This window comes from Erpetoichthys calabaricus, chromosome 9 (assembly GCF_900747795.2).
Source record: "Erpetoichthys calabaricus chromosome 9, fErpCal1.3, whole genome shotgun sequence".
NCBI classification, from domain to species: Eukaryota; Metazoa; Chordata; class Cladistia; order Polypteriformes; family Polypteridae; genus Erpetoichthys; species Erpetoichthys calabaricus.
In genome coordinates, this window is record NC_041402.2 from 90,134,113 (window position 1) to 90,161,892 (window position 27,780).

A 27,780-nucleotide genomic window follows, 5' to 3' on the forward strand; every position below is an offset into this window, starting at 1 on the left:
GTCATTTGAGAAGGTGCCTTTAATGTCATATAGCATTAGCTCGTGATTCTCAGTTATGTACAGCTTTAAAGCATAAACCCAGCCAGAATACAAGTGTAAATAAAATAACTTCATGAATTACATTACTGCACATATGCATTCTTTTCTATGTTTTGTTTATTTACAGGAGTTTGTCAATATCATTTAATACTATTCACAGAAGCCAATGTACAAATATTCTATAACTAGTTTTAAATAAATGTTTTCTTCCCAAGACAACAGCCAGCAGTGATTCAGTTGTGATTTGCTATTGCACATAAAATGGTCAACAGCCTCAACAAACAGTGTCAAACACAGGCACGAGTGTTTCAGATTCTCTGTCCCAGCATTCTTCCTATCACTCCAGTCCACCGTTTCCCCAGTAAAACCTGTACAAAGCCACCACAAGTAAAATGTGATACTATAACACAAGTCTTGTTCTAGGCACTTTTAGTAAAAAAAATGCATATAGTTCAGCAAATTGTTTTTTCAAAATTATTAAATACAAGGGTCCAATTAAAACAAAAAAAATTGTTCTTTGCAAAAACTACCCAAAAGATGTACACAATTTACACAGTTAACTGACTGTCTAAAGAGAAATAAAGCAATGTGGTTATTACCTTTTGGTTTATCATTAAAGCTACTGTATAGTGCTTGAAACTTGACGTTCATCTACCAATATATGCCTACTTAAAGCAGAGGAAATGTCAGGGAGAATTTTCCAAATGAAATATGACTCATCTGTAAATACTGACATTTCAGAATTTCATAGACAGGAACCTGTGTGAAAATGGCATGCAATTTATAAAGTATTTATTACATATTAGAGGAAAGCAGCCTTATAGGGAAATTTCTTTTAAAGCATTCGAAAAATATATAGTTTTTCAAACAATATATACAAATTAGAAACTGAATACTGTTTTTGGTGCGCATTAACTAGGTTAGCGTTGGGGCATCTAATATGAAAGTGTAAACATAAACATTAACATAATAATTAGTAGAGGGTCTTTCACACTTCTGTGCTGTCTATGTTAAATGGTTTCCCACAAGTGCACTGCATTGGAGCTTTAAAATAGCAGTAACTGCACAAGGCACTGCAGCAGTGCAAACACAGGATTTTCAGCTCTTTGCTGCACAATTCTTCTGAACATCTTTTTACAGCAACCACACAATGAGCTAATTTACAAGAGAACAGACTGCCACAGGTTTCTGTGTGTACTTTCTTACAGGTTTTGCATGCAAACTGAGGGGAAAATGTAGTTTCAAGGCAATGGTGTTTTTTCCAGACAAGTGCCTGGGAGTCCCAAGGACCTCCATCTCTGACCAAATCAGTGTCCACATCTTTAATGTTAAACATTTTATGATGTTGAAGCATGCAGCGTCTTATTAATTCACATTCTGAACCATGTAAAATCTGGCAGGATTCACATGCAAACTTCACGCAACTGTTGTTGGGAATACAAGAATGTTTTTTCCACTCCGCTACTGCCATCTTCATAAGCTTTTCAATCTTCCATTCGTCATGTATTAAGTTAACGTCATGGTTCTGTTTCTTACAGATATCTATAGTTTTACATGAAACCCAGTGCAGCACCTCACAAGAATCACATACATAAACTATAGTTGGACTGTCGTGCTGCATGCACAAGCACTTGTGCAATTTTTTTTGCCTATAAAAAGACGCATCAGTGGTTGGCATGGTTTTCTTGTTAACTACATAAAGAGTATTATATGAATTGTGCTTAGTGTCCTCCACACACTTAGTCTGCTTACTACTTCCCACAGGGTTATTTTCACTAAGTTCCACTAATCTTCTTTCAGGGCTGCTTTCAAAATTTTGGACTCTAAATTTAACAGACAATACATCATCTTCTGATAAATGGACAAAGGAATCATTACTACAGTTTTTAACTGGACATTCAAAAGTATGCAGAACTCTGCAGCTTGTGCACCTAACAAGATTCTCTGTCTCCTTTGTTACACAGCCGCAGAGTTTATAGTCATCAAGGAAATGACCTCTCTTTGGTTTATTTGTCTGGCTGAATTCCCCAGGTTGAGCATCTCTTGAATTTTCATCAGTTCTGTTGCTTCTCTTTTGAAAGCTATTTTCATCAGTTCTGTTGCTTCTCTTTTGAAAGCTAAAGTAATCACCATGTTTCTCTTCCTTGCTTCTGGTGCCTGGCACTGAGTTGAGGTCACCCCTCTGATTACTCTGATCCAGCTGTTCTCCTGGAGTGTTGCAGGAGGAAATTCCACCCGCGTATACGTTCATGTATTGATCACACTTCACAATAGATGTCGAGACTCTTCCACCCAATGAATTCCTAATATTTTCAGTTACAGTAGGGTTCTTTTCATTATTAGAAAGAAATTCCTCTTCACTTATATCTGTATAAAGGTCTACCTCATAATCGGCACATGAAGATGATTGTGGAATATGCAGCTCTTGTTTTTTTGAAACCTGCAAGTTTGAGAACTTTCTCAGTAAACGATCAATTCCATTTTCCACACTTGTCATTTTCAATCTTTCCTCTATCAGATCCTCAATCACAATGTTACAACCTTTTATCTTTTTTGTCATTTCTAGCAGAAGACAGCACTCTGCCCTGGCTATATAGAGACCACACGCCAGTTTTATAAGGACATCAGGACTTGGAATTTTGTTAATTTCTAGATGGTGCTTGTCTCTTTCTTTGTACCCCATCTTTTGGAAGATCTGTAGTATGTCATTCTCCGTCAGGACTGGTTTGATATAATGCATATAAGCACCTGAAAACATCTGAAAGAAAACAAAAAATATTAATTATTTTTTGACCAATCAATTCAGCCATTTTATTTCTAGAGGACTCTGGTTGAAATTGAAGGAGAGGTGGCACTTAAAATGTTAACTATGAAGCACATCTTCACACACAATGTTTTTAGAATCTAAAACAAACTACTCAACCATGTAATTGAGACAGATCAAATCTGTTGTTTTTGAATGAATAAATAAATAAAAACATCAGTTTAGATTTTAAACTATCCCCTATTGCTGGGATGTTCCATGAAGGTTCACCTATGTGGTGTGCTGCATCGTTTTAAAAAAAGCTTGACATTTTTTTTTTTTTTAATTGTAATTTGTGTGGTTGAGTGCTGGTCAAAAACAACAAAAGAAATTCTTCCTTGCTCCCTGCTGGTCCACTTCAAAGATGGTGGCCATCGCAAATTGTAGCATTTGGAAGCCTTTGCAAGATGTTAAATATCTCCTGAACCAATAAAGATGATTTTAATCAGTGCATTTACATACACACACAAAACCAGGATAAGGTGAGCATTGGTGATGAAGGCAGAAACCTGGAAACTTCCACCTGTGGCTGCTGAAAGTGTGTGCGAAGCTAAGCAGGTGAACAGAGTGCAACAGACACACACAGACTATAGAATCCTTAACTGTAACCTGGTTAAGGGCTTACATGGCCAAATAACAGAGTTACTCACAGAGAAATCTAAGTCTATTAAACTGGTTTCTGTGAATGACTGGGTTATTAAAACACATGTAAACTCAGTCAGTGTTTCAGAAAGTGTTTTTCCACAGCATGAAGTCATGATTCTTTTTCACTTATCATATGTGCTGAAATCATTTTCTTTATAGCCCTTTGAAAGTTGGTATCCAATCATCAATTTTTACTTGCTTTGTGTTTTTTTTAAGCAACACAGAAAAGGAATACTGTAAGGGACCTTGCTACATGAATAACAGTGTTTCTCAAGTTTGTGATAACACTTATAAAAGGTTTTCTCCATTACAAAGACCTCAGAACTATCAACAAAAATGAAACAGACTACTTGAATATTACCAGAGGGATATTATTAAATAGCCTAAACAGTAGCAATGGCTAATTTCTATGTTTTTGCAATTACGCTTTCCTTATGATATTTTTAATAGTACCACCTATTCCGTAACATGCATTCATGTCGTATGCAGTGGCAAAGAAATGCCATTCTGCATCAAGTCCAAATTTTGTCTTGTGCCAGAAGAGACTTTAGACGTTTATATTTTTTTTTTTTTTGTAATTTTTATATTTACTGCCCCCCCATTCACAATAGTAGTCATTTTTCTTTTGCGCTTTAGAGCAACTTTGATTCTCTACATCTCCACACTAAACCACATCAGATCTTCAAATTTTGACAGGCATTACTAGTATCTCTTATTTTAGCAAATATGTGTCTGTCTAAAAGAAATCAAACTTTCTGATACATGAGGTATTAAAAATGGAAAAAAATCTCACACCTATATTTCAATTGTATATTTGCCTATGTATGAGAAAGTCCACCATAAATGGAATTACAGTAATCCCTCGCTACTTCGCGGTTCACTTTTCGCGGATTTTATATGTAAGCATATTTAAATACATAACGCGGATTTTTCACTGCTTCGCGGGTTTCTGAGGACAATGGGTCTTTTTACTTGCTTCCTCAGTTGGTTTGCCCAGTTGATTTCATACAAGAGATGCTATTGGCGGATGGCTGAGAAGCTACCCAATCAGAGCACGCAGTTAAGTTCCTGTGTGCTGCTGATTGGCTCAGCGACGGAGTGCTGCATTAACCAGGATGTCTCATCTCACTCATTCATCATTAACGTGCTAATGCTTCAGGGGCCGTGTCCAAGCACCAACAGAAGATGCAAATAATTGCAGAAAAGGTAAAAGTTTTGGATATGTTGAAGGAAGGCAACAGCTACACCGCTGCAGGACATCGATTCTTTTTATTTAAAAAGGAGGAAAAGCATATAAGGTCCTTTAACCAGGGTGCAAAACGAGTTGCAAGTGGACGTGATAAGGCAGTAGTCTGGATGGAATCTGCTTTAGGAATCTTTGCAACAAGGTCGACGACGTCATGACCGCCTACAAGCTGCTACGTGTACTTCGCTATACAGTAAGTGTAAACTTATCTACCGATTTCATATTGCTTAGCAGTTGTCCCTGTTTTTAATAGAGTAAATGGTGGGTTGTAAACAATAGAGGGAGGGTTTAAAAACGTCCAAATACACGTTAAATAATTAAATAAATATAGTGTCCCTACTTCGCGGAAATTCAGTTATTGCCGTCGGCCTTGGAACCTATCTCCCGCGATAAGTGAGGGATTACAGTATACCACTGGAAAGAGCTTGTTTTGAATAGTAAATGCACAAAACATGAAACTGAAAAAAAATACACTTGATAATAAAAGTCTACACACCCCTGCAAAAATTGCATATTTTGTATAATAAAAAAACAAGATACATTCTGTCAGAACTTAGATTTCACCTTTATTGCTAAATTGCAATCTATTCAAAGAAATTGAAAACAAATCAGAAACTGATTAGTGAAAGAGGAAAAAAAAATCCTACAAAAACCTGGTTGCATTTGCGTGCACAGCCTTAAATAGTCAAGGATGTGGCTGCGTTCAGGAACAACCAATCCAAAAAGACTGTCACATCTCAAGTAGTAGTTAGTATACACCTGACATCAGTTAAAGTGGGTCAGCTTGAGCTCAGATAAAGTGACTGTTCCTGTAGGATTATTCTGATGTCCTCTTTGTTGCAACACACTCCAAAAGCCACATTCCATAAACAGCTTTTAAAAGATGAAAAGAATCTCATCACTGAGAGGTACAAAAAAGTACCCAAAGCATTAAACATCCCATGCAGCACAGTGAAGACAGTCATCAACAAGTGGAGAAAGTATGACTCAACAGTCCCTCTACCAAGATCTGGACGTCCCTCCAAGATTGATGAGAAGAGAAGGAGAAAACTGGCCAGGGAGGCCACCGAGAGGCATACAGCAACATTAAATGAGCTGTAGGATTTCCTGGCAATTAGTCATATTCTTAATATATCTGGGTTTTAAGGTAGGGAAACAAAATGAAAGCCTTTTCTCACAAAGAAAAACATACAAGCCTGGCTAAACTTTGCAAAATGGTATATCCAGTGTCCCACAACAATGTGGAAAAATGTATTATGTTCTGATGTGACAAAGGTTGAACTATTTGTCTATAATTCCAAAAGGTATGTTTGGTTCAAAAATAACAGCACATCATCAAAAGGACACCATACCCACAGTGAAGCATGGTGGAGGCAGAATTATGCAATGGGGTTGCTTTTTTCAGCTGGAGCTGGGGCATTAGTCAAGGTGGATAGAATCATGAAGAGCTCTAAGTATCAGTCTATTTTGGCACAAAACCTTCAAGCATCAGCTAGGGAATTGAAGATGAAGAGGAACTTCATCTTTCAGCATGGCAACGACCCAAAGCATACAACAAAATCAATAAAGCAATGGCTTCATCAAAAGAGGATTGATGTTCTGGAATGGTCCAGCCAGAGCCCAGACTTGAAACTTGATCCAACTGAAAATCTGTGGGGTGACTTGTAGAGAGCTATGCACAGTTGATGCCCTCTTAATCTGATGGATCTAGAAAATTTTTGCCAGAAGAAGTGGACAAAAATCACTAAGTACACATGTGCCAAACTGATGTGACTCTTGCCAAAAAAGACTGAGTAGCAAAATCAAAAGGTATTTCAACTAAATATTAGTTTAGGGGTTGTGCACACTTAATGCAACCAGGTTTTTTGTAGGATTTTGTTTTCAATTTTTTCACTAAACAGTTTGATTTGTTTTCACCTTCTTTGTATAGATTATGTAATGTGGATTTAAAATTTTATTTTTTGATCACATTACAACAAATATTTTGCTCAAATGGACACATCTTGTTTTCCTGAACTGTACCAGTATCAATCACAGTAACATCTGTTTAAACAGAGCAGAAAGTGCATCTAGCTGTATCGATTACTTTATAACCTGTGAATGGATGGGTATCCCTAAGAGCAGGAATTGCCAAATTGGTGTACAGCTTGGGAAAGGAAGGTAAATGGATATACATTAGCGGATTAAAGAGTTTGAACAAGGACATCCATCATACTGACAGCCAGCCAATCATATGTGAGTAACATCACATATTCCAGAATCCTGCATGGAATTGTAAAATAAATATGCCTTGTCAGAGGGATGTCAGGAGAGGGTGCCGGCAACATCTAAAGAGGGTGAGGGATGTGTAACTGTTTTCATAGGATCGTCAGCTAAAGCATTGCATGAATAACGACTGCTAAATTAATGCCACCCCCAGGACATTCATCTTTGACATCTTTAACTTTTCATAAGCTTTTTCTAAAGACTATATATGTCCAGCCTTTGCTATCCATGTTTTTTTTCATGCTTTTCTCTACTAGTATTGTGATTTAATAAATGCCATGTTGCTTTTAACTTTCTATACTTTCATATCTAGAGTGCTTGAAGTAATGAGGTAAATATTTTGATACCGGGAACAGTAAAGAAGTGCCATTTGATACAAACTGTGAGATTTTATTAGGCCAAGGATGTACAGCTCTATCCAATATTGAACAGTATGTAAAGTAAAACATTCACTGGATGATAAACGGTCCATAGCCAGGGATGTTGAGTCTTTGTATGTTTGAATATATTATTGGAGACCTAAAATAATTTTTAGGTTTGAGATATATCTAAAACATCATATTTTGTTCATGCCTAAGATAAGCAAGTCTCTTGGAGTACAAGGGAATGATGGACTCTGCATGTGTTATTCATACTTGTTGGTTAAAGCGCTAGAGGATAATAGGCTGTGTATACTTCATTCATACGGTACTTCTGTGGTTAGGGTCTGAGTGTGTATTATTTTGAGGTCTTCTACTGTGTGTGTGTGTATATATATATATATGTGTGTGTGTATGTGTTAGTCTAAGGCCGGAGTTATACTTCAACGCTTGCATAGCAGGAGCGTCGCATGAAGTGTTTATACTTGCACGCGTACTTTACATAAATCTGGGGGAATCCGCCAGGTGGCAGTGCGAGATATTATCACGGTGAGAACAGGTTCGGCTTCTCTGTGTTGTGAATTGCTTAGAACACCCATTAAATTCCGATGACACCTTACCGCAATATCTCTGAAAAGGATGTTTATTGATTAAATCCAGGGATGTGTCCATTCCAGCAAGCATTGGGCACGAGTGAGAAACAATCCCTGGACGATGCCTCAGCTCATCGCAAGGTGGAATACAAGCACACACATACACTAGCGTCATTTTAGCGGCACCAAATCCCCAAATCTGCATATCTTTGGAAGGAAACTGGAGCACACTGAGGAAACCCAGCAGGAAAACGTGTAAACTCCAGGCAGGGAATATCAGCGACGTGACTCCCTGCAAGACAGCAGCACTAACGCTCCACCACTGTGTCACCCCATGTGTGTAATTATTAACAGTATTCATTATTTAAACGAAATTACCGATTTATCTATAAAATGTAATATACATACTTTAATGCTTTTCATCATGAAAGTGGTATCAAGTATAAATCTAAGGATTCTAAATGTGCAGAGAGTTGGAATATCATACATTTAACGTGCTCAGTGTGGCGATCTATTGCTGGCGATTCGCTGCTGTCAGGAGCAGAGGAAGCCCTAGAAAAAAAGATGGCACAGAAGACGGTATGTGAGAATTTTAAAACGTATCGTGTCATTACGATCGGGAATATGCAATGCTTGAATATAAAAGCACCATGAATACATCTGTATGTCGGCATTTTGCTTCACCACATCGAACCATTTATCAAATATCGAAGCGTGCACACCGATCTCGTAGGATCCGCAAAGCGGCTTTCTGTCACATGTAGATAGTAAACACTATCTACGTAGTCTGACGTCGCATTCCAACTTTTAGCACGTACAGCAACTCGCGCACGCGTCGCGTTAATTTCTGAGGACCTGCTCAGAAGACGCATCAAATGAATGCTCAGAATGCGTGGCGGCCATGATGCGGGTGCGTATGCGTTCTGAGTGTGAAGTATAAATGAGCCCTTAAGGTGTGACAGTAGACCAACCAGGTAACAAGCTTGATAAATACACTTATCCCTGAAGAAAATAAGTGGTAATAAAGGTTGAGTAAGTTCTGACAGGATTTCTTTTGGTTTCATTTTTTATAACAGAGGGATGTGTAGACTTTTTATATCCACTGTACACACACACAAAAAAAGATTTTTGCATCTTGCCCTACCAGAGATATAGTATAAGACCTCAAAAATGACAAAAATGAGATTTTTCCAAATTTGGAAACTCATTAAGATGTAACTATTTTCAGAATTTAAATGTTTTTGTTTACCTTTTCTGTACATCTTAAAAAATTCAAGTCAAAATTGGCACCAAACCACCAGTTTCTGAAAGGCATATGATAAGTGCTGAGGAACAACCTTTTCGAATCATTAAAATATCTTTTTTGGTTCAGGATATATATGACATCTTACAAAGGGTTCCAAATACTAAAAAGTACAACAGCCACAATCTTAGTGTAGGAAAAAAGAAAAGAAAAAAAAAAAAAGTATTTTTGGACATCCCTCAGCCATACAAATGAATGAAGTTTTTTTTTTGTTTTTTTTTTATTTATGTAAACTATGTAGCAGCAACATTTTTCAGAATTAGATGAATGTAAATGGAATAACCCCATCTGTAAAGATTTATTCAATTAATTACACCTTTCTCCAAGTAAACTAAAGTATAATATAAAAGAATATATATTGATTGCTTAATTCACTGTCCAAAGCTGCTAATTCCAATAAAGGAAATTGGGAAGTAAAGCCTGAATTAACAACATCAGGTGCAAAGCAGATACCAGTCCGGGATGGGAGACCATTTCTTAGACTTACCTATCTTTTAACACTAGAATTACCAGAGCCAACGAAAAAACTTGTGCGGCTTTGACATCATGGTCATAAGGTGCATACTAATTCAGCGTGAGCAGGAACACTCAATAAAACTGAGAAAAAAAAAAAAATCAGATACGAAGCAAGCAGATTCACCAGCATTTGTGTGTCAGCTTTTATCCCTCCAGATCAGAGAATTTCCAGTTCCATTGTCTCAGAACACCACTCACATCTACAATTATTCCCAGTTTCAGATAAAAAGTAACCGCGTCAGATCTGGGGCGGGGGTGAGTGTTGTATCGTGATTGTGACTGAGAGAATAAAAGTGAAAAAAAAAAAAACTAACTTTTACAAGTACTATAAATTTACACTGGCTTTTACAGACACAAATCAAATGTTTTTATTGTATAATATTAACAATAAGAATAGCTCACTACTCGAAAGTGTAAATTTGCCGGGGAGCTGGTTTCGAACTCACGACCTCTGGATTATAAGTCGGCAGTTCTAACCGCTGCACCACAGAAGCTGTCTTATTGTCTGTATACCTTTTGTGAAAGTGTTTATTTGACATTTGGCCATCAGGCTTCACACATTATACAGTCATGTATGCATTTTGTAATCCATATTACTAAACGAGAATGGTAAACCGGATGGACGCAGGGACTTCCGGCCATGGGCCGTGGACGCAAAAGACGTACTGCGCAGGCGCCCCCACAAACCCCCCCCCCCCCCAAGCAACGGAAACCGGATGGAAAGCAACGTAAAATAAGAAATGAGGTGCGCGCCGCGCCCATAGCACACAGAAAAACGAGTCAGACGCCGGCGCCGCACGAAGCCCATGACACACAAAACGGAACACACACAAAGAAGAGGATTGAGACCCACGACACACAAAGCCCCCCTCCAGTAATTGAAATAAATGAGGCGATGCGCCCCTAGAACACCAAAAAGAAAGGAGTCAGATGCAAGCGCCACATAGCACACGAAATGGTACGCACACAAAAAAGAGGATTCAGACCCCCGACACACAAACACCCCCTCCACTAACAGAGATAAAAAAAAGTGAGGCAACGCGCCCCTTGCACACACAAAAAAAGAAGTCAGACGCGAGCGCCACACAAACCCATTGCACACGAAACGGGACAGACTACGGACATAGCACACGAAACATACACAAAAGGAGGATTCAGACCCACGACCACACTAACATAAATAAGAAATGAGACACAAAGCCCCATTACTGAATGAACTGTCCGTATTAAACATACGTCATCTGAACACGTTCAAATTATACAGCATAGATCGATCTCATTACACTGATGCACTATTAACCGTTCAACCACAGAAAAGGCTCCATATTAAACATACAAAAACGGGCAAGGCTCAATACAAACAATGAACGTCGTAAACTGCAACGGGCTTCTCACACACCACAGGCAAATCGATTACAGCTCCAGAATAGCACGTCCCAAATCCTGCACATACAACGACGCGCCTCTCAAACGGCACAAGCAAAAGATACACGTCAAGGACATCAACGACAGACACCTGCTAAACGATTGCGCCAGTTAGCTGACAACGCGTTCAATAATAAGTCCACTATTCATGAAAATTCATTGGGATTAATGAATGTCATTTGCAATCATTGTCATTCACTTAACTTCCCTGAAGAAACAAATGGCAATACAAGTAATGAATTTACACGTTGTTGACAAAAGGGTCAAATTAGACTGCCTCATTTACATTCATATCCTGCATATCTAAAGAAGCTTCTAACTAACGAAGTACCTGAAAGTAAAAACTTTATGAACTGCATTAGATCCTACAATAGTTCATTTGCTTTTGCATCTACCGGAGTAAATATCAGGCCACCAAAAGGCAATGGCCCATACTGCTTTCGCGTATGTGGACAAATATTACATCGCATTGGAACAGTGCACCCTGAAACAAATCAAGAACGCAAATATGCACAAATCACGTCGGCACCTACAACGCGCTTCTGAAACCGCGGAAGAAAAAATGTCTCAGCTCCAAAAACACATGTCACTCCTTATTCAAAATACCGGTCCCAATCACAGAAACATCGGTATCCACTATGAAAATGAACAGTAACAATACACGTGACATCCGTCTTGCCACACTATTAATTATAGATGAATGTACAATGGCATCCACTCACTTACTCAACACCATTGATAAACTTCTACAAACGTTGATGAATAATAATATTCCCTTTGGAGGAAAGGTACTTTTATTAGGAGGAGATTTTAGACAGTGCTTAACTATTGCTCCACTTGCAATGCGCTCAGCTATTGTTCAGTCCACCTTAAAATACGCGACGACGTCATACATAAACAACAAGAGACCGAACTACAATACATATACAGGCGCGAGACCTGATTGGTGATAATACAAAGAAACGAACAGTCCGCATATTAACAGTGAGTGCGATCCTCCTTATTACTTATCCATATTCCTAACGATAAAGATCAAACAAGTCATCAATTCACGATCACGGGTACAAAACTAGACGGCTCGAGTAACGGGACCACAAACACGAACCCGCATCAAAAAAAAAAATTCACGTCGGCACCTACAACCCACTTCTAAAACCGCGGAACAAACAATGTTACGTGGACAATTGGCATTGCTTTCAAAAGATACACTTGCTACAAAACATGCGATGTCCAGATCCCGAATATAACAATTGGTTATTACAACTAGGACATGGTACACTCACCAATACAGATGGACTTCACCCAGATATTATTACAATTCCTCAACCCTTTATCTGCGATGACTTACTTACAGAGATATTTGGAACAGCGGTCTCATTAGACCACATACCCCTTTTAACACAACGAACTATATTATGTCCAAAAAATATTACTGTTGATCACATTAATAACCAGGTCATTTCATTACTTCCTGCAGAGGCACACAACACAGTCTTAGCCTTAAAAACAGAACAATAATCATGCTATTAAGAAACCTTAACACTAAACAGGGTTTATGCAATGTTACATGTTTAGTCGTCTACACCATGACACACAATGTTATTCAAGCAACAGTTCTTACAGGATCACATGCTAACAATACTGTTCTAATTCCTAAAATTGACCTTACAAGTTCTGACCTGGAAATACCTTTTACACTTAAACGGAAACAATTCCCCATTCAACCTGCCTTTGCCATGACCATCAACAAATCACAAGGACAAACCATGGACAAGGTTGGCATCTACCTATCTGAGCCCGTTTTATGACATGGACAACTTTATGTGGCCTTCTCACAAGTTCGACGTTCATCTGACGTTAAAGTTAAGGTCATAAATGCTCCATGCCAAGGAAAACTCATTCAAGGACAAGACACCATCTTTACTACTAATGTTGTTTACAAAGACATTTTCCAATAAACCTTTACACTGTGCCAAACACTTTATTGTTTGCTTCCTATCTGCGTCATCTACACCTTCACACTATGCTATATCTCATTCATACATCACGCTCTTTGTAATTTCCCAACACCAGGGGTTGGCGAGCGAAGCGAGCAGGGGGCGGAGCCCCCTAGTTTATTACTAAAACGTGAAAAACGTTTCCATTTTAACGATGTGTTTACATAGATTGTTGTAGACACAGAACACACATCAAATTATTTCTCCTTACAATTTTGGGTAGCTCACTCGCAGATAATCAATCAAGGCAGGAACTGGAGAACTACTTGCCCATTCCGAAGCGATAGGGGGATGATCTAGCAGGCTGCTTGGACTTATCAACACATTTAGATGACGCTGACGGAGATGTGCGAAGGGATTTAAGGTGGGCTGGATTTACGAGTTTTTTCGTTGGCTCTAGTAATTCTAGTGTTAAGGGAGAAAACCCACACGAACATGGGAAGCACATGTTAAATGCACACAGGCAGAACCTGGGCATAGAGCTGTGAGGCTGTACAACTGAACCCTGCACCAACATGCAGCCCCACAATCAATTTATTGATTTGTAAAAATAATTAAAAATTTCCATAAAGGCCGAGAGAGATGTACAAAAAAAATTTGTTTTAAAATTGAGATACTTTTAACTTTTTCACTTGCTCTCTTTGTCTCTAAAATAATCAAGTCTAGGAGAAAAATTATGCATTAAATGTTCCAGAAAAAAACGAAAGGTGACAAATGAGAAGTCAAAAAGGAGGAGATACTATACCAATTGTATGTGTGAAACAGCAAGGAATGTCTCTTCAACTGACATGGCTTTGTTTATGACAAGTGTCGAGCCCTGAATGTATAGGTTGTGGAAGATGAAGTAGTAATGCAGATTTACTATTTTATGCCTCTGTAACTAGACAGACAGACAGATAATTAATCCCAAGGGGAAATTCACAACACGGAGCTGCTGAAAAGGCTGCCACTCTCGGCGGCACCTGAGTCCAAATAAGTATGATGTGTTCACCAACTTCCTTCCTGAAGGCAATTATTTTCTGAAGTATGGATAAAGTAAACAAAACAAATAAAAAATGCTAAAAAGCTAAATATTAACTGATAATTACTTCATTTCCCAAGAAAAACTAAGGCAATTATTATACTGAATGCATTACACCCAATGGCAGGGCGCAGAACTGAAAACTACCTTTTTCTGTGAATGTTGTGAGAAAACCCACTTTCCTGCAGACCTGTATATTCTCTCCATACACAGGGGAAATCTCTTGACTGATTTGTCGTAAACACTTGACACAATTACCAAGAAATGTTTTAAACTTAATAAGCAGCATACCTGAATAAGCATCAACATCAGAATACTCGGATTCTTTGATTTTAAGTAATAAAAGTTCTCTTTCTTCCCAACATACTACCATTTCACCCACCTTGATTACTCTGAATTCTTGTCTCCAAGGACACAGGTAAAGATTGAGACATGCCAGTTCAAAAACTTCAAAGGCTTTCTTGAGCTGCTCTAGTCCACTTTCCAGACAAGGGGCTTTCTTAAGAGAGGTGCAGATGAGGTCAAATGTTTTATTTTTGAAAAAGGAGTGTAGCTGCTCCCCATCGTTTATGAGCAGTAGCATGGTTTTATCTTTAAGCACAGCATCATCACAGAAGTGAACTGCTTGTCCTTCTGCAAGACGATTCTCCAATATCTTCTGATACTCTTCACAGATATCTTTAATCCCTCCTCTGTTCATCCTACAAAGGAATTGCAAACACATTTTAGGTCATCCTCATATTTTACTGCATTCATTTCTGGTGTATTTCTTTAAAGTGTCTTATTCCAGTTCAGTGAAGTGAGAGCTATGTAGGACAGTATGTTTTGCCAGCCAACGTTAATACAAAGCTGTAATCATACAGTATACCCCATCAACTGATATGCAGCAGATGGATAGTTAGTTACCACCAGAAAAAGCCCATTGTGGATGCAGGAGTACACATAAACCTATCTAAATGGACGAGTGAGTTGTTCAGCACAACTGAATTGCAAAAAGAATTTTTGTTTGACAGTATATTAATGAAATACTTTACTGAGCAAAATAATGTGTTTCATTTTTGAGGGTAAAACATACTGATTCTGTAGACAATACTTCAATGGATATCAGAGACCTGGAGGGATAACAGTAGGGCTGGGCGATATGGACCAAAAATCATATCTCGATATTTTTTAGCTGAATGGTGATATACAATATATATCTTGGTACTTTTTCTTCCCATAAAGTAACAAAAAGACAGTTCTGCGTCAAAGCCACATGTCTCAAATGTCACACAGGCACTTTTATTAAAATACAGCTGTACATGAGAAATGGCTCAAAAATAAACTATCGGCATATAATAAATAATAATGCTCTTTGAATAAAATAATGTTCTTTACCTGCATAACAAAAGACTCACGGATGTGAAATTAAGAAAATGTAAACAGAAAAGATACAGACCAAAAATAACAAAAGGCCGACTTGCTCTTTAACTCTTTTAGGGCGGATGTCGACTTTTGTCGACAGGAGGGGTTGAAGGCGGATGTCGACAGGGATAAAGGGCGACAATCAGCTGTTAATGGCGACAAATCTCACTGTCACGTCACAGGCATTCCCTCTGTGCTTGGAGGAATGCTAGACTCGTTGACTCGGCAAATAAACATTGCGTGTGCGTGAGTTGCGAAATGTAAACAATGGCAAGATGGCACCGACATGTGAAAAGGCAGCGAAGCAAGTGCAGAAAAGAAAACACTTGGCAGACGTTGTTTTGCGCATTACCGCGGAGTCGGACTCTTGATTTTTCAGAATCGGACTTTATTGGCAGTGATCAGGAGATCGAGCAAGAGAGTTAGAAGCAGGCATCAACTGATCAGACACCAGCCGATGCCGCGCGAGCGGATCTGCTGCCAGTTGAGTGCCTTCGCGCAGCCGATGCATCTACGGCAAGGTTCGCATGGGATAAATACACATACATTGATCCGTTGAGAGCCGATATGGCTACCGGAGTTTACAAGACGGCATGGCTTGCTTTTGGACACGACAGATCACCAGCTGCTGTACTTCAGGCTGCTCTCTCCTGATGCTGCTTTTCAGCTACTGTCAGACGAGACAAACAGGTAGGCAGAGATTTTTTTTGAATCGCGGGCTGCGTTTGCATCGCATTCTCGTTATTCAAAGTGGAAACCCACAACGAAAGACGAGATGAAGCGCGCTGTGGCATTAGAAATAGAGATGGGACAGAACTGGTGAGATAACTTCAGGGAGCATTGGTCCAAACGTGTTTTGTCCCCTGGTGGCTTAGGTACGTGCTGCTGCAAAGTTTTATTCACTTCTGTAATAAACAGAAGCAAATCCCATGGGGTGAGCCAGGCTATAATGCCATACATAAAGTTCATAAAGTTTCAGAAGATGAAAAGAGGTGACAATACGGTTTTCATGCAGGCAGAAAACTTGGTGGCAGTGGCATGGCACGATGGCAAATGGGTGACTTGTCTCTCTACAGTACACACTAACAATATATGTTAGAAAATGCAGCAACAGACAATTGAAAAATAGGCATCAAAACAACACATAGAGAATTCAGGCTCATACAACATGCAAGACAGTAACATTTGTCAAAAGTAAATATTTTTTGTTGATTTGATATGTTAAACAATTGCTTTGTGTTCTTTTTTAAAAAATGTTAGTTTTTGGAAAAATATTCAGCCCTGGGAGAAAAGAAACAAAAAAAAAATTAGCCCTAAAAGAGTTAAAAAGTGGGTTTCCATTGAAGTAAAGAGTTCTTTCTTTACCAAAGTGCTTCCTCCTGTATGTAGTCCTGTACAAACATCTACAACTTTGAGCAAATAACAACACATGTAACAACAGACAAAACAAAACAAGTGACAACTTTCTTACACAGAAAAATGGCCCGGGTGATGTGGGCATCATCCATATCATGTCCTGTAACACACAAAATAAGAACTTTTGAAATCACTTTCATTGTTATGTAAAGAGGCAGATCACTCAAAGGCAAATTAACATCCATCTGTGTTTAGTAAGGATGTATAAAATTTACAGTGCATCTGTAAAGTATTCACAGCGCATCACTTTTCCCACATTTTGTTATGTTACAGCCTTATTCCAAAATGGATTAAATTCATTTTATTCCTCAGAATTCTACACACAACACCCCATAATGACAACATGAAAAAAGGTTTACTTGAGGTTTTTGCAAATTTATTAAAAATAAAAAAACTGAGAAATCACATGTACATAAGTATTCACAGCCTTTGCTCAATACTTTGTCGATGCACCTTTGGCAGCAATTACAGCCTCAAGTCTTTTTCAATATGATGCCACAAGCTTGGCACACCTATCCTTGGCCAGTTTCGCCCATTCCTCTTTGCGGCACCTCTCAAGCTCCATCAGGATGGATGGGAAGCGTCAGTGCACAGCCATTTTAAGATCTCTCCAGAGATGTTCAATTGGATTCAAGTCTGGGCTCTGGCTGGGCCACTCAAGGACATTCATAGAGTTGTCCTGAAGCCACTCCTTTGATATCTTGGCTGTGTGCTTAGGGTCGTTGTCCTGCTGAAAGATGAACCGTTGCCCCAGTCTGAGGTCAAGAGCGCTCTGGAGCAGGTTTTCATCCAGGATGTCTCTGTACATTAGTCAGGATAAAGGGAAAGATGACTGCAGCAGTCTCCCAGTTCCTGCCGCTGAAAAACATCCCCACAGCATGATGCTGCCATCACCATGCTTCACTGTAGGGATGGTATTGGTTTGGTGATGAGCGGTGCTTGGTTTCCTCCAAACATGACGCCTGGCATTCACACCAAAGAATTCAATCTTTGTCTCAACAGACCAGAGAATTTTCTTTCTCATGGTCCGAGAGTCCTTCAGGTGCCTTTTGGCAAACTCCAGGCGGGCTGCCATGTGCCTTTTACTAAGGAGTGGCTTCCGTCTGCCCACTCTACCATACAGGCCTAATTGGTGGATTGCTGCAGAGATGGTTGTCCTTCTGGAAGGTTCTCCTCTCTCCACAGAGGACCTCTGGAGCTCTGACAGAGTGACCACTGGGTTCTTGGTCACCTCTCTGACTAAGGCCCTTCTCCCCCGATCGCTCAGTTTAGATGGCCGACCAGCTCTAGGAAGAGTCCTGGTGGTTTCGAACTTCTTCCACTTACGGATGATGGAGGCCACTGTGCTCATTGGGACCTTCAAAGCAGCAGAAATTTTTCTGTAACCTTCCCCAGATTTGTGCCTCGAGACAATCCTGTCTCGGAGGTCTACAGACAATTCCTTTGACTTCATGCTTGGTTTGTGCTCTGACATGAACTGTGGCCATCCCAACTGTGGGACCTTATATAGACAGGTGTGTGCCTTTCCAAATCATGTCCAATCAACTGAACTTACCACAGGTGGACTCCAATTAAACTGCAGAAACATCTCAAGGATGATCTGGGTAAACAGGATGCACCTGAGCTCAATTTTGAGCTTCATTGCAAAGGCTGTGAATACTTGTGTACATGTGCTATCTCAATTTTTTTATTTTTAATAAATTTGCAAAAATCTCAAGTAAACTTTTTTCACGTTGTCATTACGGGGTATTATGTGTAGAATTTTGAGGAAAAAAATGAATTTAATCCATTTTGGAATAAGGCTGTAACATAACAAAATGTGGAAAAAATGATGCGCTGTGAATACTTTCCGGATGCACTGCAAGTATGTGTGTAAACTGTGTTGCGTAATGTGTAACCTACAAATGGTTTTAGTTAAACTGTTTTGGTAAAATCACCAGCAAATGAGTGAAACAGGTGTATATTTTTAGATCTTTTAAATCTCAAACATTTCTGAATTTAAAATGCATCCCTGTCTCTTCTTAAGCAGAGTGGTGGCTCTGGTGGCAAGAATGGCTGCCGTAAAAACCTTTGTGGTGCTGAGGCATCGCCATTGCGCATCATGTGTGATGGGTGCGGCTATGTGCTGTACACAGTGCACACTCCCCTTTCATTTACTGTCTCTTCTCAACTGGGACTCTCATTCATTGTCACAATCCACAGTCTAACACATGCATGCACATACTCCAATAGGGCTGATTGTTACATAAATTAAGTTTCAATTTTATAAGTGGTAGCTGTATAAGTTGAAACATTTTAAATTGATTATCCTGTGGTCAATAGGCATATTTAGCACTGTAAGTGGTTCTATAAGACTTTTTACTTAACTTTTAGGGCAGGCAGAGGGTGAAAAACTGTTACAAATGTCAATAAAACTCACCGTTATGTTATAGGGTCTTTGCTTGGAGGACTGTTAAGACTCGTTGACTTGACGTCAAACCCCTCCATGTGAGTGGCATAAGGTAAATAACGAATGGCATCAACATTGGGCAAATTACTCAGTGGATGACATTGTGTATATTTTATTATTTTGAATTGGACTCTGACTTGTTCGACTATGAGTTTGGTGCAAGTGATCTGGAGATCAAGATCTGAAACGAAAGTGAGGTACTGGCATCAGCTGATCAATCCCCAGCCGCTGCAGCTGCCAGATCTCTAACACGCAGCAACAGCACACTGCATGCAGCAACAAATGTTTTATGTTGGTTTATGTGCGAAACTACTGCTTTGTGTGCTTTTTAAAAACATGAATTTTTTGGAAAAATATTCAGCCCTGGGAGAAAAGGGGAAAAAGAAAGTGCTATGATAAGCCACTGCTTTAATAATATTGCCCCACCAGTGAGGACAAGATTTTAAAAAAATTCATAGGAAGCTCTTAACTTTAGAACACAGGCAAAAACAAATATACCATGTTTGTGAAGAAATAACCGACTTTAAAAATACTTTCAGTAAAAGACAGTACTGTGAGATTTGTATTCATCATTTTAGGTTCTTAAGTCCTTTTTATACTTCATTGCGGAGTTTACACACGATGGCAAATGGCTCTGAATGCTGAAACACTGCAGCTACTTCACAGTCAAATCCACTAGTATGGTCACTAGAAAATAACGGCTTAAACGAGCAGAACATCTGGAGAAGCGGAATGAAAATCATAATGAAAATGATGAAAATCTTAAAAACCAAGACAGAAAAAGCACTATTTACATGTAACATACATAACTGCTTGCTCCTGTGAAAGAAAATCAAATTTGAAGCAGGTAGCCTGTCCACAGTTTATGAAACAAGTCTGGTTGCATTTTGTGGCTCTTTGTAAATTCTTTGATCTAGCCACTTGGGCAAGCCTAGATGTTATCAGTTTAATTGCTAGGGTTATTTAACTATCCTCCTCGAAGACTCCCCTATAAACCCACCTTGGAACATGTTTTATAATTCAACTGATCAAAAAAGTATAATAATGCTGTTTTGCCTGAAGAGTCTATGTGAAAAACATGTCATAGACCAAATGTGTTATAAAAAACATTCATAATATGGGATTCATCCATTCATAGAGTGTAAATGCCCCTGTGCTTCTTTTTATTACTTTTGATGATAAAAACCAATTTGCCGTTCTCTCACCTAAAGTAAGAGTGAAGCTTATTTCTTCCTTTTGAAATTTCTGGTATCAAGCCTTTATAATGTTGGGTTGTTTGCTCTGGTGACTACTTCATTATTTGTTAATTATCATTACTAAACTACAATTAAAAGGAGCAAATGCCACAGAGGAAAGACTACTTAATAGGACAATGATGAAAAAACAATTTAAACTACAACAAAAATAGCCTTTTCTAAATACAGAAAAAAAGAAGACAAACACACACACAGCTAAATTACACAATGAGATCAATCAGAGGTAAAAATGGCTTACCGACTGTGAAACAGTAACAATGGAACAAAAACTGCATCCACAGGAATTTTTACACACATGCAACTGTGCTCACTCCCAGCGCCATTCTGTTTTACTACAATTCTTTTAGTAAGATTCACACTACTATGATACACATGATATATAATACATCAGGGTGTAAACTAAATCTTGGGTACAAGTATTCATTCCAGTAACTTTTTAAATTAGTAACCAATTGCTATTTCATATGAAAAAGACTACAGTACACCCCCAAAATTCATGGGGGTTATGTTCCTAGAGCACCCGCGAATTGTTTTTAAAAAAAAAAAAAAAAAAAAGTGCATTTCGGATGTGGTTAAAAAATGCCTATTTTTATAGTTTAAACCCTAAATATGACCCCAAAATACTTAAGCTATGTTTGAAATTAAATTAAATACATTACCTTAAAAAAAAAAAAGAATGCAAAGGTAAACCCATATACTGTACAGTACTGTACTGATATGTCACCCGCAATGCTAGAATGTAAAATACTGATGTTACCGCTATATGTACTGTAATTCATGCAAGTGCATTTTTATTGCCAGAAGCCTTAGAAGGTGCAGGGCGTTTTGGGCTTGATCTGGCTGCACGCAAGCACAAAGAGATAAACGCTGACACTGGCAGTCTAGTTTAGTGCAGCGGCTCAATCCCAGAGACAGTGAGGCTGCAGCGCTGCAGGATGTCACGCTTTTTGTCACAGAATTGCACAGAAACACAGGAGATTGTAGAGACAGGAGCTCTATTCAAACACTTAAACATGTCTCTTTCAGAAGTAAAATGAGCTCAGTATGCAGTTAGTTCTTGATTAAAGAATAGACAAACATCACAGGAACAGAGGATGCCAGGAGGAGGAGAGAAAAACAAAGCAATCAGCCAAAAAGGACAGGTGCTGTTCAGGCTTTTAAGTATGCATAGCGTTCGTTGCGTGAGAAGCATATCACGTGACAGAGCAGCTGCAAGTAAGCCCAGCAAGTAAGTGAGCAATGTGAAGGTAGTCTATCAGCGTTTTTTTAAGAGAGGTTTTTATTGAGGAGCGTCCGTATCTTCTAGGGGTGCGATCAGCCCCCCTGCTCACAAGGGGCTGGCAGTGGTCAAGAGCTGGCTGCTCAATGAATGTACGGCACTGACTGATCATCTCCTGCGTGCTCGCAAATGGCACTGGGAAACGACTATAGCAGGTTGTGGCGGTTTAAGGGTTAAGAGGAACAAAACGGAAAACACAAGAATACTCAGCTGGAGATGCATCACAGTCAATCAGCAGCAAGGAGAAATGATTAACGCTGTAGCGGTCCGGTGCCGCCAAGCTTCACACTGAAATGAAGGGATTGTGTTAAAAAAATGCTTTAGTTTCCTTACATTTTTACGCAATCATTTTGTTCACCCCACTGAATTAAAGCTGAAAGTCTGCACTTCAACTGCATCTGAGTTGTTTCATTTAAAATTCATTGTGGTAATGTACAGAACCAAAATTAGAAAAAAGTTGTCTCTGTCCAAATATTTATGGACCTAACTGTATATTATCAAAATAGAGATCTTTAAATGTTGCAATTCTGAGAGTCTTCCATAAATTGAATACCGCAGAGGATAACAGCAAATGAAATGGGTGATTATTATGTATGGGAGTGACGGATTAGAGCTTCTCTACCTAAAATGTGATAATGCATTTATAGGGCACTTTACATTAGAAGTAAATCTCAAAGTGCAACATAAAAAGATTAAACAAAGGCAAGGCAAGATAAAAACAGACATAAAACAACAATAACTATAGCATTCTTGTTAATAAGCTTTCCTAAATAGAAAAGTCTTTAGCTGTTTTTTAAAACAGTCCACAATCTGCTGTGTTCTTAGGCTGTCTGGTAGGGCATTCCAGAGCCGTGGTGCAGCGGCTGCAAAGGCTCGGTCTCCCATTGTATGAAATTTGGTCACAGGGGGGCGAAGGTGGTAGGTATTTGTAAAACGGAGGTTTCTTGCAGTGGATTGGATTGTACTATAAGGAGTTATTTAAGATATTGTGGAGCATTTCCATGGATACACTGGTGAGTAAACAAACAGTTTGTATTCGATACGGAGATGGATAGGGAGCCAATGAAGTGATCGAAGGATTTGTGAAATATTTCCGCACCCTCAGCAGGATTCTTGCAGCACTATTTTGAATTTGTTGTAGCTTTTGAAGGCTCTTGTTGGGTATCCCGATGAGGAGTGCATTACAATAGTCCAGTCTGGATGAGACAAAGGCATGAACCAGCATTTCAGCATCACAGAGGGGGAGGTAGGGACGGAGTTTGGCTATGTTTTGGAGATGAAGGAATGCAATTTTACAAAGGTGATGGATATGTATATCAAATGACAGATGGGGGTCAAGTTGACACCCAGATTTGTAACAGAAGGGGAGAGGGTAATGGTACGGTCAGAAAAGGAAATACAATTTACAGAGGAACGAAGTTGATGGGGGGTGGGGTTTGCCAATTAAAAGAGCTTCAGTTTTAGTGCTGTTCAGCTTGAGGAGGTTATTGGACATCCAGGCCTCAATCTCATCCAAGCAAGAGGAAAAAGTTAATGGAGGTGTTAGAGAAGTCGAATCCAGTCTCACGTAGAGCTGTGTATCATTGGCATAGCAATGAAATGAAACTCCATGCTTGCGGATGATGTGACCCAGGGGTAGCATATAGATATTAAATAGGGTCGGCCCAAGGACTGATCCTTGTGAGTTCGAGGCCACATACTCAGCCCTGACTGTAAGATAGGACTCGAACCACTCCAAAGCAATGCCAGAAAGACCAATTGTATAGAGAAGATGATGAAGGAGATTATTATGATCTTCCGTATCAAATGCAGCTGTAAGGTCCAGGAGGATAAGGAGTGATGGAGAGCCCTGATCAACAGCCACCAGGACCTGGTCATTGGTGACTCTGACCAGGGCTGTCTCTGTACTGTGAGAAGTTCGTAAGCCAGATTGAATTTTTTGAGGTGATCCTGAAGCTGAACCAAAACAACCTTTTCCAAAACCTTAGACAAAAATGGAAGGCTGGAGATCGGACGATAGTTTGCTATCACTTCAGGATCCAAAGAGGATTTTTTTTTTTTTTCAAATGAGGTCTAATTTTTGCGGTTTTCAAGGCCAGTGGGACTAAGCCACTCTGGAGAGAGTGATTAATGATATCAGCAATAAGAGGGCTTATATCTGATACATTAGCTTTTACCAGAGGAGTAGGAAATGGGGTCCAATGAACACGTTGAAGGTCTCATCCTCTGTATGATGCCCTCAACTTCTTTAACTGTGGTACAGAGGAACTGAGAGAGCCAGCCCATTGGCTTTGATGTAGAAACATCCAGCGATAGAGGGCTGGAGGCAGACAATGAGGAGCGGATGATGTTCACTTTAGAGGTGAAATATTCAATAAAATTATTGCACTGCTCCTCTGTGAAATTATTACAGATGTGGGTGTAAGGATTGAGTAAATGATTTATCACGGAAAAAAGTTGTTTGGAATTTCCAGGACTGTTGTTGATTAAATTTGAATAGTATTGAGATCTGGCAGTGGTCAGTTCCCTGGAGTAGTTTTTTTTGGTGTTCCCGATAAGCTAATTTGTGGAGCGTTGAACTGGTTGCAACAAAACGGCACTCTAAGGGCTCGCCCAGCTGTTTTCATCTGTCGAAGCTCACTTGTAAACCACTGGGCAGATTTTACAAAAGAGACCACTTGTGATTTAACTGGGGCATGGGTTTCAAGGATGTTGTGGCGCCGATTGTTGTAGTAATCGACTAATTCACTGACAGAAGAAAGGTGGGGAGCAATGGAGAAGTTCTTAATGTCAGCATTTAAATCAGTCAAATTAATTTTTTTCCGGTTCCTGAAGTAGATACAGCGCTGTGGTTTAGACGTATTTTAAATGTGCCCTTCAGTGGTTCTAATGTGAACGACAGGATTGCTGATAAATTGACAAAAGCTAGCTAGTGCTGACTGGAGCACAGCGCAGAACAGACCAGATAGATTTAGGCCAGTACTGTTTTTCCTTTGCAAACCAAGCAGGTCTAAATATGTGGAATTATGGCAGTTTCCAGTATTTTAGTAACAGAAGTTAAAGTTAAGCATTGTCATGCCACCTTATGCTTTAGATCTCTGTAGTCTCACATTTCTGATACGGCCCTTTTGCACTCATGATTAACTATAATACAGGCAAGTGTATATTTATAAGGAATCCTAGGAAAGGGATATAGGAGCTTTGGTAGTTAGACATTCATTTAGACATGAATCTACATTTTTTTTTTTCTTTCTAAAGCTGTGACCCCCATCCTACTTTTCTGCTTCCAATCTTTCTTGCCAGGCAATCTTCTGATGCACTGTACTACAATGGCAACTGTTTTGTGGTGCAACCATTTAATATCTTTAGGATGTAAAAACTCAATGTTTTAGCATACACCATGAAACAAGTATTCTTACTTTATGTTGTTACAACACATTTAGTGCAACATCAACTATGTTAACATACATTATATATATATATATATATATATATATATATATATATATATATATATATATATATATATATATATATATATATTGCATAGTTTACTGTCAAATAAAGCAAAGAGTACGCGACACGTGTTTCGCCCTCATTTGGGCTCATCAGGCGTACACTCTACTGCTCCCCTCTCGGGGAATCGAAACTCGGACGTCAACGTCAGAGACGAAGTCCCTTTGCACCGCAGACCAACCACAAGCGTTACCTGGTAGGTAACCACCCACACAATTCAGGTAGTCGAGACTCAGACTACGAATGCAATGAAAAAAAAAAAATATATATATATATATATATATATAAATATATATACTAGTGCAACTTAATACATTTTACAAAGTTGAGGTAGCATTATGGGTCTTACAATGGACGATTTTTAAATGGACACTCAACGCCACCTTTCGGCCCAATGCTTCCAAGATAATCACGTCTTCTTGTGTCACCAAAATTGACTCAGCAGATTATGAAAATAGTTCAGGCGGATGTTACGTTAACGGGCTACCCTAACTTGTATGGCTGTTGTTTGTAAATATAGGGGAGTAATAAAACTGGCCATGTTTACAGTTGCTTCTTCCCAGTTATATATCCCTAAACTGAAAATAGCGAGTATGTTCAACAGGAATATTTGTAGAAAGAAACTCTTAAGTTAACCGTCAATAAAAAAGGGGTCTGTTCTGCAAAAATAAAAACGTAACCTCTGAAACAGCACAGCAAGCCAGCCATAATGTATGCGTATACAATGAGCTTGAAGAGGCATGTTTTTGGAAGACTTCGAAGAACTTACGAAAACTAGATAGATCTTTATTGTCATTGTCACTTTTACAAAGGAACAACGAAATTGAAGGTACAGTCGACTCAGTCGACATTCGTTTACTTCAATACCTTACATATACAACTCGAAAACAACACTTTAGGTTTACGATGATTACCGCTATAAAACCACATTTATATGAGGAACACACACGCGTTTAGGGAAACTACTTACCTTTTTCTCGACGCTCTTTTCGTAGACGGATCTGACAAAATAAAAGCGAAACTATACACGCATTTTATCCCGGAACCTTTCCCAAAGTCTGTTTGATTCCCTCTGACGTAAACTAAACAAAAGACCAAACTTTTTTCACCTCCAACAGTAAAACAAAAACCATTTAAGAACTTTATGTATGGAACTTTACCTCAACTTATTAAACAATTCTTCAGCACTACCTACTTTCAGCAGATCTGGGTCGCGCTGGCAGTGACGCAATTCTCTTATGTTCACGCGTGACTATACGAGGTCGGCGTAAACTGAACGAGTTCTTTTTGCAAAGCTGTGTTCGCAGTATTGTGACTCGTTTAGGTTCTACACTCAAACTAACGTTTCATATTTTTGGTCAATTTATTACATTCTAAAGTATAACATAATAATACAAAGCTAGATAAAAGCCACGAACTTAACTCGATTAATATGAATTTGTGATACAGGGGAATAGGAACATCGAAAATGAACTATGAAAGCTTTGTATGTCTAAACGAATGAATCTACAGTATACATTTTTTACACTTTTTACACTTTTACACTTAAGATTTCTCATTTAAAGATTTACCAATGTTGTTTTCTTGTCCTAGAGTGTGTCTATAAACACAGGGAACTCCAGTTTCTGTATTACAGCTTGCCTGAAGAAGGGGCCTGAATTGCCTCGAAAGCTTGCATATTGTAATCTTTTTAGTTAGCCAATAAAAGGTGTCATTTTGCCTTTTCTCAATGTCTAAGCAAGTAACATATCTCCAGATAATGACAAAATTAAACGAGTATAATCAAAAATACACCACCGCTTGACTTTTTAGGTTTTTTAGGTCTTAACTCTAGCGGTAAATTACAAAAGCGGTTGTTGCTTAATCAGTGCTAATAGAAATATCTTCGATAACCACAATGGAAAGTAAAAAAAAAAGGTCTATTCGTGACTCTTTCATCAACCTGCGTAATCTTGCTGTTTAGGTGGTAGGGTGCTGGAGCCTATTCTTGGAGCCTATTCTTGAAGCCTTGGCCACTAGCTGGGAAACAGCTCTGGACGAGAGGCCAGTTCGTCAGACGTCACACGCGTGGATATCGGTTCATTTTGGAGTTGCCAACTTTGCTTACCAAAGAGGAAAACCACCACCCAGAAACAAGGAGAATATGCAAACTTCATAGAAGCTGGGGTGGAGCAACGGTGCCCACTCCGGCGTAATCACGCATCTCTAGCAATATGAGAGGTTAACATTTATTATCTTTTACAATAAA

The 27,780-nt window shown here is 39.0% G+C and overlaps 1 protein-coding gene across 1 annotated transcript; it reads right to left on the reverse strand.

Moving 5' to 3' along the window:
• Positions 1-138: 138 nt before the first annotated feature.
• On the reverse strand, positions 139-26,760 carry spata2l (spermatogenesis associated 2-like). The gene is made up of 3 exons (XM_028809877.2): positions 26,693-26,760; positions 14,595-14,913; positions 139-2,797 (listed from the first exon to the last, which is right to left on the reverse strand). Exons 2-3 carry the CDS (start codon positions 14,910-14,912, stop codon positions 1,028-1,030), a joined length of 2,088 nt encoding a protein of 695 aa, XP_028665710.1. The 5' UTR covers position 14,913; positions 26,693-26,760; the 3' UTR covers positions 139-1,027.
• Between the last annotated feature and the right edge of the window lie 1,020 nt (positions 26,761-27,780).